Here is a 13,060-nt window from a genome sequence, read left to right on the forward strand (position 1 = left end):
TTTTAAGTTGCTAACAACACTGAATTGTAAGTTTACTTGGACAAGAAGAAAATATTTTTCTGCGCATCAACTCTAAACATACTGCACTCACAAGAAACAGCACAATTCTGGCTCAGCTGGCATTAAATATTAAATTCCTATGACTCTTATGAATTAAAAAATTATTTAACCCTACATACTACGTTCTAGTCATACTACATGACTAATATTGCACAGTTTTTTACAAACAGACCCAGGACAAGACCTATCATGCACAATTATTTCAGTGACAAGATACTCCTGCTTGCAAAAACTGTGAGCAGAAGCTGAGGCCCTGCCCTATTCTAATCATTCATCTTGGCCTCTGGTTGCCAGCTTTCATTCTGTGGCTAGCAGCTGAAAAGTACATTTTTCACACTTTGTTAAGAGGGAATGCTTGGGAATATCTGAATAAGGCTGGCCAAGCCATCCTCATTAAACAAGCACCAGCATGTACTTCCCCCACAGTGCTCTCCTATTATATACATGTATTTATTATTTTTGCCAAGTGATGAACACTTCAGTCTCATAATTTCAAACTTGTTTAAGCAAGTAATACTCACTGAGGACAGATACGTGCCTTCAGCAGGAAATTCGACTTACCAGCTCTTTTTTCCTACTTCTCTGTACTATCACCCTAGTCTACAGGCTGAGTGGATTTATTGGGCTAACTGAAGCTAAATATGTCCAAATCTGTGACATTCTGAATAAATTCTACTAGACCATTCCATGAAAAAGTTGCTCCATTTTAGCAAATACTCCAAAACAAAGAAATTCCAAAATCCACACATAAAAAGCACAGTCTCAGGTCCTACAAGAAACATGTCTGCTATCTAAACACAGAAAAAAACAGGAAAAAATCAGCAACATATATTGAACATTCAAGAGCTGTTTTAGGGGGAGGGTTAAAGCTTTTTTTTCAAGTTCAAAGTAATTTTTTTGTCTACCACAAAAAAAATCCATAATGAACAGTTCTAAACTTGATGACTACCGGAACCCAGACAGCAGAAGGAAACCAGGGAGATGAGCAAAGCTATAATGCAAAGGAATAAAATAACAATCAATCAATAAGTAATAAATTAAAAATAAGTTAATTAATAAAAGACATGGGCAGGCTGTCAATATGGTGTTTACCTCTAATAAATGCTGAAGTGAAAGACGGTTGGTGGGGAACCTGTGAAGCTCCTACCCACACTGGACTAAAACCAAGGGAAAGATAATGCAACAGGGAAGCCCTGCAGCCTCCTACTCTGTTCAGACAAAAGAAATGCTTGGCCCATTTCTCCTCCTCTCTTTTCCAATACTTAATCTTTTGTAATCATTGTACAAAAATCAGGAGAGGCTTATACTAGTAATTTGTAGCTCCAGTGGGATTAGAGTTACACCAACATCACTACCAACATAAAAGAGACCCTGGGAGGGGAAAAGGACAGCTAAAAATCCTAAAAGGCTGTTCCATTTCCACTTTACATGAAGCAAAGTAATTCCAGATTTCTTGAGACAAAGACTCAACTTTTGGAAGGTAATGGTGTAGAACCACACCCTCCAAAGACATTCTGAAAACTCAATCATCATGTTTTAAAAAGTAAATTACTGGATGCACCTGCCTCGTGCTCTTTAACATAAGGCTAAAAGAATGTTATGACCTTTCAAGCCTTTTCCCATGATCTACAAAAAGGTGGTCATGCTGTATGAAAAGTACATTACCCAAGAATAACAAAAAGATTCACAGTATCCTAAGGCATCCCTGAAATTATCTAAACCCTTATGTGAAATTATCTAAATTTTGGTCATTCCCCCAAATGTACTACAGTAAATAGAGCTTTGAAGGGATAAGTTGAAATTAGGAGTTTACCTTACCATAGGCATAAAAATTTGGAAAGCCCAACCAGATTCACTCACACATCCAATATCCCACTCCACACAGGCTCTGCTCTTCCACCCTTGGGTCTCCTGGGTGCAACATCATTCTTTATATCCACATTACATTAACTGAAGAACTCTTAACAAGAGAATTTATTCATTTTTAATTTGAATCAGAAGTTTCTTTTACTTCTGGGTTTCCAAAGCAGTCCATGTCTTAAATGAGAGTAGAAGCAAGAGATTCAAATGTGAGATGCATTCTGGACTTTAAATAAACTACACAACAGAAACTTTAACTATATAAAATTACAGACTCCAGCTTCCCACTGGGAACAGCAAATCCACAAACACAAGCTACAGTAAAAGCACAGCAAATAAGCACAGAATTTAGGTCTGGTACTGTTAGTTCAGCAAGGTTAACAGAGTCTCATGACTCCCAGCATATTCAGCCCACAGATTTCCCAATTGTGGATAGGAATGCAAAGAAAATGAGCATTTTGACTCTAACATTCTACTGGCAAAAGTTTATATTGTTAAATAATTGTGACAGGCTCACATAGGACAATTGAGAATCCACAACTCAAATCCACAAATCCACAGTTTAAACCCTGTCATTGATCAAGACAGCAGTCCCTTCAGATGTGTACAAAACTCCCTTTTTTCCCAGTTTTCTTTTTTAAGATAATTTGGGGCTGCACATTGAAAAACCTTTCATATCAAGCATTCTGTAAAGCAAATGAGCAAATGAACACCTTTAGATCTCTCCCTTCCTTTTCATGGCTGTGCTTGAATATCCAAAACTAATTTAATAAAAGAGCTCACTATTTATGGAGATAATCGTGGATATAGTACCGATAAAAAAACAGGAATTTATGATCCTCTTTATTGAGTGAGCTCTCTCCACAATAAAGAATGTTTAGCCTTTATACCAAGGATTTTGGTGGCCAAAATTCCTTTTCAAGTAATTCAAAATTAACTGCATTTCTCAGCACTGAACATTGTCAGTTGAAGACAATGATCAGTAGACTTCATCAACTGCAAGGTAGTTTCTTTACATGAACATTCACAGATCTTTCAACCATACATCAAACCAGACTCAACTTTGTACAGGCCAACACAGAAATTCTTCATTTAAACTGCACATCTTAAGGTGTCTTTGTTTTGTTTGGCTTTTTTACCTATGTAAATTACTTATCTGCATAGGCTTATATAATTAAATCCTTATACTGTGCACTGTTCTGTGAATTTGTGGTAGGAAAAGAAAAATCTCACTTCTCTCAACAGTACAGTGTTTAACGATCTCCATGCTTTACTCATTTTTACCAGATAATCTACCCTGCCATTCTACATGAAAGGTAAACGTGCCTCTAAAATAAATGTATTAAGGTATAGAACCAAATTTTATGTGCATTTATATAAGAGGTAAGATTACCTCTCAAAGGTAAAAAGCAAAAAAAGGCAAGAACTGTGCTTCAGAATATATTTCTACAACTGGATACCCAACTCTAGTATGTACTAGCAATAGGAGTAAAGCAAAACACAGCATGGCTCAGACCATACTCAAAGAGAGATTGCTATTCTACAGAGAAAGAAAGAAAAAAGAAGAAAATGTTAATTAAATTTAAAAAATAAAACCAAAAGCTGCCCATTTTCTTATCACAACAAAATAATGCTTGTTTTCTAAAAGGAAGTTCATTTTTCTTCTTAACAAAACTCAAAAGGTTGCAAATCAAATTTTTCAAGCTTTTTTCCAAGTGGCCCTTTAAACAAATCCTTGTTTAAAATCTGTGCTGAAGATATCTGATTATGCTCAATACTGCTCATGTAAGGATCTTTTCATTAAGGAATCACAGAATCCTAGGATGATTTGGGTTGGAAGGGACCTTAAAGTTCACCTCTGCCATGGCAGGGACACCTTCCCCTAGACCAGCTTGCTCAGAGCTCCATCCAGCCTGGACTTGAACCTTGGTGCACTTCACAGAATTTGTAAAACAAAAGACTAATTCTAGATATTTCTCTTTCTGAAAACATAACCAGAAGACAGATGAATTACAGGAATATGTTGACTGTTCTTATTCATATATCCACCAATAACCATGGCATATTTCAGATCCAACCAAAATTATATTTCTGTTAAGATCTCCATTACCATCCTCAAAAACCATATCCTCAGTAGACAGGAGCATAAACACAAGAGCAAAGTTCAAGGCTCATGTAGAGCAGCAAAAGAGAAGATTAAGCAACAAAGCTTCTTTTTTGAAAAATGCTGCAGCTCCAGCCACTGCAGGAACAGGCCACAGAGTCTTGTCAGGCTGATCAGAAGAAAAGGAACTGATTTTCAGTAGAGCTTACATGAAAACAAAGGTCAAGTCTGAAACAGATAAAGGTCACAGGCAAAAACCAAGGGAACCAGCAACTCACATCAGCTTAGAGGTAAACAACACATCTGAATAAAAGTGAGCATTTACTTGGACTTGTAATCACACTCCTCCAATTCTAAGTATCCAAACTCCCAGAGCAACCTCCTCAAGTGACCTACAGATATGGATTCAGCTCCCTACACAATCATCTGGAGTTTCCAAGTTGTGGAAACATTATTTCCCTGTGCCTCTGTGAAAAAGTCAAGTTGAATAAAAAATTTACTCCATTCAGTAGCAAAAGAATAATTCTTCTTTCAGCCCAGAGAATGTGAAAACATTTTTCCTGGCAAGAATTGCATTACATTTACACTTGGGGAACCCACAGGCAGGATTACAAAAAAAGACACTTGAAAAGTTATGAGCATCCAGATTACCTGACACATAGAACACAATTTATCTCTTCTCAGTATTTGTAGCAAGAGATTATGGTGAGTATTTTCTAATACATGTCAACAGATACCAGAGAACCTTACGGACTTTAAGTGACTTAAGCTGCCTAAATTGCCACAAGCATCTTACACCAAGACCTCTGTCATATTCCTTTAAAAGTGGAAAACTAAAAAATAAATTCCAAAATTCAATTCTGAAGTATATTCATGCAGTTTGGAGATGCAATGCTAACTTAGGGAGAGGTGAAAAAAAAAAAGAATACTAACAGGCACTTAAAATGCTCTTTCCAAAAATTCAAGGTCTCTGACGTCACTCTTAACTGTAAGGGGCTTGTGTATATTAAAACACAATGTGTCCTCCTAATTCTATGACCAAAACCTACAGTAAATGAAGCCAACATTCAAGTCTCCTAAATATAAAGGATAAAACAAAGTCTCAGGCCAGTGGACATTAAAACACTAAGAATTTGTAAGGGGGGAGGGGATTGTGTTCTTAATTCATATTTATCTTAAAAAAAAAAAAAAAAGGCCAAGGGCAAAGCACTTTTTAGTTATGCTCTTAAAAAAGAATGGAGGAAAAAAATGAAAGGTAACAGAGGAAGAATTCTCTAAATACCAAAAGACACTACCTGTTGTACCAGAGGCTACAGGCAAGCTAGCACTGATGAGAGTATACATGTTATGTTCACCTGGTTCTAAATATATATTTTAAATACTTTGTTTTGATTATAGCTCATTTCACCATATATACAGACTGTTTTTAGGCTACGGGTTAGACTAGAGCACCCCAAGCATTAATAAACCCACTGTCAGACATCTGTCCACAGTAGCACAAGAGTAGGGAAAAATAATCACTAGCTCCTGTGTCAGGGCCTCATCCACTACCAAAACCAAATGCAAAGCATTTCTGTGCAGACATCAAAACATTCTTCCTACAAATAAACTAAGGGAAATAAAAAAATTAGTTTTGGACTTCACCAAGTCTGCCAATTAAGGGGGTGGATGGGACATCATTCAGCAGTAAAACAGCAATAAATTTTACCCCAAATTGAACAACAGTAAAATTCACCCTCAAATACAAGGAAACCCCAAATTAATTCCAAATTTAATCCAGCTAAAAGGACTATTTATAATCAAGCAAACCTTAAATTAAAAGCACAGTATAAACAGCAAATTGCTAACATTAGACAAACAGATGTCAGCTGGGCAGGGGTGGGATGTTTCAATAAACAAACCCAAACATATCCGCATGAGAAACCAAGAAGACAGAACCAATTCTGGAGACGCGGTGCTCAATATACTCCAGTGCATTATTTAAGTGTAACTACTAGCTTTGGCCCAAACATAGAGCATTATTTCAGATAAATTCATACTTTGAAGCTTCAGAGCAAAAGGTGTCTGTTTCTATGCCTTGAAAAGAAAGAAATATTAGGGAAGCTGAGGTTTATTGATAATCAGTGAAGAATTCTGAATGCTAACTCCTATCTCTGTCTGACTTAAAACTAGTGTAAAGCCAAATCAGTTTAGTAATTTACTAACAGTAAGAGCTAAGTAAGATTTAGCAACTGAAACTCAATACAGATGTCTGAAAACACAACAGGAAGAGTCCTGTTCATCTTTGCTGTCAGAATAGGGCGGGAGCAGTGGAGGATGTGCCTGCTCTGACATCCATGTGAAACCCTTTGGCACCTCCAGGATTCCTAGGCACTCTGCTGAGATTAATGGCTATTATTCAGAAGTCAGCACCAGCTGCTGCCAGAGTAAGAAGTGCAAGCTATGGCACCTCGGGGCTGAGCATCTGGGAATGCTGGAAACGAAGTTGTACTTCAAGTGCTGAGGAAATTTCAGCTGCTGCAGAGCCTGGCAAGGCCTTTGCTTAATGTGTTTTCTGACACTGTGTTCTTCATATTAGGTACAATTCAAAACCTCATTTCTATGTCTATGACATCCTGTATTACTCAAAACCTGGCTGGAGGAAATCCAAATACCACTACTGAGAAAATAGCAACGAAATTCTTAAGTCCATCATTTCAAAACAATGCCAGGGCAGTCTTTTGGCCAGGTGTTTTGATATTTCTATTGTGTGAGGCATTGACTGTTTCTGAGATTGTCTAAGGAACAACACTCTATAGGGACATACGTGAATTTCACTGAATACAAATACGAACTGAGACACACCATTTTTAACTGAAGTGTGAAGTAGCGATAAAATATTTAGTATGGCTAGAAAGCAACTTTTACTTTAACCTTCTATTTTGCTTACCTTCTACAGAAAAAAAAGAGGCATGATAAATTTAAGATCAAAAGATCAGAGGTGCAAGATTAAGATGGATCTTAATATGTGTTGCTTCATATTTTTATTGTATTTATCAGCTTATAAAATTAACATATGTATTAAAATTTTCATCCTGATAACAACTGCTGTGAATTCACTGACTGTGCTTTTATTTGTGATAGGCACCAGAGTCACTGGAGATTAAACTCTGGTTTTCGCCATCAAAACAAGCATCATGTTTTCATTTACATAAAACATCTACATGAAATTCTATCAGCAAAATGAATCCTGGCCTGCAACACTTTAATAGCAAGAACTGTAGTAATTTGGACCTCATCTACCTTAGTTTCAAAATTTAACCTTTAAATACAATTTTACAGATTAAATTTGAAGCACACGAATCTCAAATTTTATAGAATGCACTCTGAAAGGCACTTACAGGGCATCATTAAATCCACACAGGCCACAATTAGTATCATAACTGAATGTATTTATGTTATAAAGCTCTTCAAGTAAAAAGCTAATGTTCTTTTTTTTCTGTGAAAAATTGTAGAAATAATAAAATTAAGTCTAGCACAGCAGTTTGATTTCCTCAAGCTCATTTTCCAAGGTTAGAGTACAGTTTGACTGGGGTAATCTGTAATAGAAGGAAACTCCCAGAAAACAAAGAGCATTGCCAAGAATCCAGTTATTTTATCAAGACACTGGTGATGTATTTCACTTCCAGCTGTCCACACTAAAAACCCAGAAAAAGTCAGCTTTACTTTGAGTAAATGTAAGAGATAAAGCACACCTATATAAGACTAAAATGCTCTCCTGAGACATCCACAAAAGCTGCCTTACCCTAAACAGCTGTCCCAGGTTTACGGAGCTAGAATTGATGCCTTAAATTCCCAGCTGCCCACCACACTAAGTGTGTGCTTCTCTGTGACCCCAAAATCTGCATCACTGCTGCAGGAAAAACTGCATTTATTTTTAGAATCTAAGAGATGCAAATACTGATTTGCCATTTTGAAATTAATTATATACACACCAGTATGAGCTTCCTTCTTATACACATAAAACTCAGTGAATGTAAGGAATTAAGCACAGGGATGCCATCAGAAATCGAGTTTCTTCATAACAAAACTAGAAGGGTAATTCTGGTATAGAAGAAATCCATCTGGCACTCCTGCTTTTAGACCAGGACTTCCCACCAGTCATCAGAATGGTCTAAAAACTGTCTGGTTCAGCTAAAGATCTAAAACAGGAAAAGTGCACATAGAAACAATTCAATTCAATACCCATTAAGATAAAGTAGTCTAAAATCAACTACAAAGACTTGTTACAAGCCAAGCCTGAGAAAGAAGTAATACTTTGGTTACAGCGTGATTTAGTAATTCATGAAATTACACTGGTCTTTGTACAGTTAAACTGACCTTGCAGATCTACTAAATTGAAAACAACTACTATGATTAAAAAAAAAAAAAAAATTAAAATCTACGCTATTCCTTCTTTGAAAAAAATACAACACAGCTGTTATTTTATTAAATTTAAAGACTTTACCCTCTTTGAAAACCACAGCTAAACAATAGGTCAGTCGAGGCAGTAGTTCAAAAGAATGCTCTGCTTGAAATAACGAACGAAAAAGTTCAAGTAGTTTCAAATATTAGTCACCATAAAGTTTTGACAGTGAACACATATTAGAATTTTAAAAAAAAAAATCTTTTTCACCTCATCAAAAATTTACACCCATGAAGGAACTGACTCTACCACAACAACAACAAAAACTGCCCAATACAAGAGCTACTTCTGATGTAGCAATAATAATGAAAGTACTTCTGATTTTTGAAAGCACCACTTGAACTAACTACCTCTGAGGACAAAAACAGCAGTTCCACAGCATGAAAACAGTATTTTCTAACAGCAATCTACAAAAATCCATACGCTGCTGTGTGCTTATATAAAATTGTAGTAAAATTTCCCCCTCAACTGACTTGCTTTTCCAATAGATTTCACATGAAACCATGCAATTACAGCATTCTTGAAAAGAGAAACTGTTTATTAATCTTTCCAAAATGTTTAGAAAGTGATGTTTACATGCAAGTGGCCTCCTAGATTTAGGAAGGAAGGCTGAGAACCGAAAAGGAAAAAGGGGAACAGAAGAGTTGAAAGCTGGGATGATTCTGGTCAGCCACAAACTCAGGTCTTACACTTCGCAGGTAATGCAAGTGGTTAATGGCCTCCGTTAGTGTAGTAAATGTGACACAGAGGATGAGGAGAAGCCACAATTATTACAACAAAAAATTAAAAATGATCTTTGCCTGCAGCACATGATTTAACACGGGCAGCAGCAAAGGTTGGAAACGTCTCCTTTCTGATTTTCATAATTGTAACAGAACTAGACTAACAGGTGTAACATTTTCGTTTCTATCCCTCAGTAATTACTGGCACCAATTACCACAGCAAGAGTCATACAGTGATTACATTATAATGAGAGCAGTGAAACAGAAGGACTTAACACTGTTTTAAAGGGTATAAACAGTAACTACAATATTTAAGGATATGGGAATATTTGTAAAAGCATCATTGTGTCATGTTTGGGACAACAACCACCATGCCAGAAAGCACAAGGCTGTCAACAGTTAACCAACACGTGAAAATAGCCCCTGCTTTGCCTAGAACCAAATGCTTCTCAACATGTTCAAAGTCCATTTGTATTATTTTTAACTAGAATGGATAAAACCCAATGAGTTCTGTGGACACCAATCACCTTTCCTAACTATGCTCCTTATGTAACAAACCTAACACTGCAGGCCACGTGCATACTCCACAAGGCACTAATTAGGAACTCCTAGCAGAACCAAAAAAAAAAAACCCTCCAAAAACCAAATCCAAACTTTTCAGAAGTAACTGAACAGGTTAAACAACACACTCAGACTTCTACGTTGCCATGATAACTTAGCATGCATTCAAAAGGTAGCAGTCTTCAAGTTTTTAAATCAAAGTCTGTAATAGTGTCACAGTGGTCTGTCTGGGATTCACAGAATGCCAGAATGGTTTGGGTTGGTAAGGACCTTAAAGACCATCCAGTTCCAACCCCCTGCAATGGGCAGGGATACCTCCCACTAGACCAGGTATTAATTCTTAGGTACATGAATGAATCAGGCAATTAAGAAATAGCATTTAAAAAGTACAAGGTGCAAAAAAAAGTCCATCAAGTTCTGTTGAACAAAAGGATGTAGATACCATTCCACGTTTATGCTAAGCCAAGGAAATTCCAGAAACTGGGAAAGCAGACTGGAAAGAAAGGGCTGCTCTTCCCTGCTTTCCTTGCTTTTGCATCTTTCTCAAAGTGAGCAAGCGCTAACAGATCCAGGATAGAGTCATCTTCCCCGAAGACAACCTGACTCCAATACGTCAAAACATACAAACACATCAAACATACAAAAAGCCAACAACGTACCACAAAGAACGCAAGAATCACCGAAAAATCCACTCCTTCCCAAACGTCCATACCTGTGGAAGTGCAGTATTGAGCTGCCTCTGCAAGGAATCCCTCTCATGGCCAACCTCATGCAGCTTGCCCTGGGTGAGGGCGAGCGTCTCTTGAGTTTCTCGCAGCGTTTCCAGGAGGCGATCCCTTTCTTCCAGCATGGACACCATTAACTGCTCGAAGTGGGAATCAGCATCTGATTGCAACGGGGAACCTGAACCGTGGCCTCCATTTCCCCCGGCGGGAATCTCGGCCTCACTGATGGTTGGCATCACCTCACACATCATCTTGAAACAAAACGAGACACAACAAAGGCCAGAATTTTCGATCAAGCAAATCTAAACAGGAACTCTGAGTGCTGCCCATAATACCCACTTAGCTCTCCCCACGATAGCATCAGCAAAGGTTGCCAGCACCTTGGTGCTTGCCACTATTTCATTAAGAGTGGAGAGAAGGTACACAGTCAACTTAATCAAGGCTTCACTTCTTAATGAGAATCTCATGACTCCTTGCAAAACCAGATTTTTGCAGCTACATCTCAAACTGTGACCTCCTTTAAATGGATTTATGTTTTTGTGAGGAGTAAAGTGCTGCTGAGATCTTTAAAAAAAGCAAAGATAGGTATGCAGCCTCACACCAAAAATTATACACTTCATTCAGTAACTGATTACACCGCATATTCTGGGAATCATTATCTGCTTCTTCCACTGCTTCAAACGTACAAAGATTGTATCTACAACAGTACTTTGAGCTTGTGTTGGCTGCAGAAGGCTTATGGTGGTGAAAGTGATGTATGGTAAACGAGCGGTAAATCCAAACAGTCCGATTCGGGAGATAAAAACATGTAAAGGAATTAAAAAAGCAAAAAATTCATTATGAAGTAGTAGCAGCTGTCAAAGTGGACAGCAAAAGTAAAGGTAAGCAAAAATAATTAAAGGCAGAGGATGAATGCAGTTCACAATGCAAATGAGAGCACTGCACTGCTGGAAGTAAGCACACTAAACTGGGAGCACCTTTGAGAGACTCTAACAGAGCTAGGGCATCAAGGTTTTAAAAAGCATGGAAAAACCCCACTTGTGCAATTACCGCACACTGAACCACCAGGAAAGTTCTTCAGGCAACCTCTCTCAAAAGCATAAACTTACAAGAACTTAAGGCAAAATCAGGAAAAGTAGGTCCCCCAACCTCTCAGGTACCATAAACCAGGTTCTCAACCTTAAATTTCACATTCATATCTGAAAATTTTAAAAGAACAATTCATTCTGAGTCTTACTGTGGGTGCTCTTAATCCCTTGAAAGACTTAGAACAGTCTGGAGTGCTTTGTAACATTTCCGTGCATGATTACGATAAGCCCTGAATTTTCACCACTACGTTATTTACCTTGCTCAACAAAACGAAAAGTCTTGATAAACAGGCCCCAGGTTTCCTGCAGCACCAGTTCTCTGTTTTAGCACTTTTCTGTTATCCCCCAAAACATTTTGGATTGCAAAGCACCCATCCAGCTCCAGTCCAATGACTGTTTAATCGAAACACATTAAAAAAAAAAATAAACCTGTCGAGGAAAGAGCAGATCCAGTAAAAAGCAGCAGCTTCAGCTAACTCGCCAAGTCTCCAGCACAGAAGAATGTGAAAATAAACTGTCTCAGCTTCCCATCCCTCTATTATTGGCCCATAGGTCCTGCAACAGCTGGGATGGAGGAATCATGTGCTGACAGAAGGAAAAAAAAAAAAAAAAAAAAAGTAGTCCGATGCAGAGGTGCAACAAGCTTCAGTAATTCATCGCTCATAAATTCCATTCAGGTCACAATCGCATTATTAAACAGAGTACGGACAGCAGGGGAAAACAGCACGAGCCTTCTTGTAGAGGATTTGGAAAAGCCTCCCTTCTTTTCTCTTCTATTAATTCCAACGGGAACCTCTCCTTCCAGTTCCCTGGGTCTTAGTTCAAACATTTATAATCCCAAGAGCAAGGCGCTGGCGTCGCTTTGGAAGGCGAGCAGGGAGCGAGACCTGTTGTTTTCCTCTGCACTAGTCCCGCAGACCATGCTCCGCAACCGAGAGCGCGGAAAGGACCTGGCAACTCCGGGAGCACCGGCCCGGTCCCGCCGCTCCCGTTCCCCGCGGAGGGCCCGGCTAACAAAGCTGCAGGCGGAGGACGCGGGGATCTCCTGCTCCCCCCGCCCGTCTCGAGGAGCACCGGGACGGGCCTCCCTCCTCGCCTCGCTCGCTCGCCGCCGGAGGCCCCAGCGGCGCCGGGAGCGCGGCCGGCCCGGGCTCCGCTCAGCCCCTGCGGAGCGAGCCCGGCCACGGAGGCCCCGGCAAGTCCGCCCTCGCTCCGGCCCCTACCGAGCGGCGGGGACTCCGCCGCGCCGGGACGGACCCCTCGGGCCGGGCCCGGCTCCGCCCGCCACCGCCGCCTCCACGTCCGTGGTGGCCGGCGCGGGGTCGGCTAAGGCCGGGTGGGTGGTGCCGGCCGTCCGGCGGTGCCGCCACGGCCTCAGGGGGCGGCAAAAGCGCTGGGCACCCGGAGAGCCGCGATCGCCGCCGCGGCCCCGCCGCTCCCGGCCCAGCTCGCCACCGCCTCCCGCCGCTCCCGGCGCTCTCCGCGGCCCCGCATAA

At 39.7% G+C, this 13,060-nt stretch overlaps 1 protein-coding gene across 6 annotated transcripts in view; it reads right to left on the reverse strand.

Annotated features, from left to right (window-relative positions):
- Positions 1 to 12,132, reverse strand: part of PPFIA1 (PTPRF interacting protein alpha 1) — a 52,465-nt gene extending 40,333 nt beyond the window's left edge. For 2 of the 6 annotated variants that reach the window (XM_058843590.1, XM_058843572.1), the window contains exons 1-2: positions 11,822 to 12,130; positions 10,464 to 10,727 (exon numbers count right to left, since the gene is read on the reverse strand). In XM_058843590.1, the coding sequence (XP_058699573.1) occupies positions 10,464 to 10,727 (264 nt within the window). In that variant the 5' untranslated portion in view covers positions 11,822 to 12,130. Of the gene's footprint in view, positions 1 to 10,463; positions 10,728 to 11,821 lie in introns of all 6 variants that reach the window. The other 4 variants (XM_058843599.1, XM_058843612.1, XM_058843606.1 and 1 more) reach the window with 4 other exon arrangements.
- Between the last annotated feature and the right edge of the window lie 928 nt (positions 12,133 to 13,060).

Source organism: Poecile atricapillus, chromosome 1, assembly GCF_030490865.1.
Source record: "Poecile atricapillus isolate bPoeAtr1 chromosome 1, bPoeAtr1.hap1, whole genome shotgun sequence".
Lineage (NCBI taxonomy): Eukaryota > Metazoa > Chordata > Aves > Passeriformes > Paridae > Poecile > Poecile atricapillus.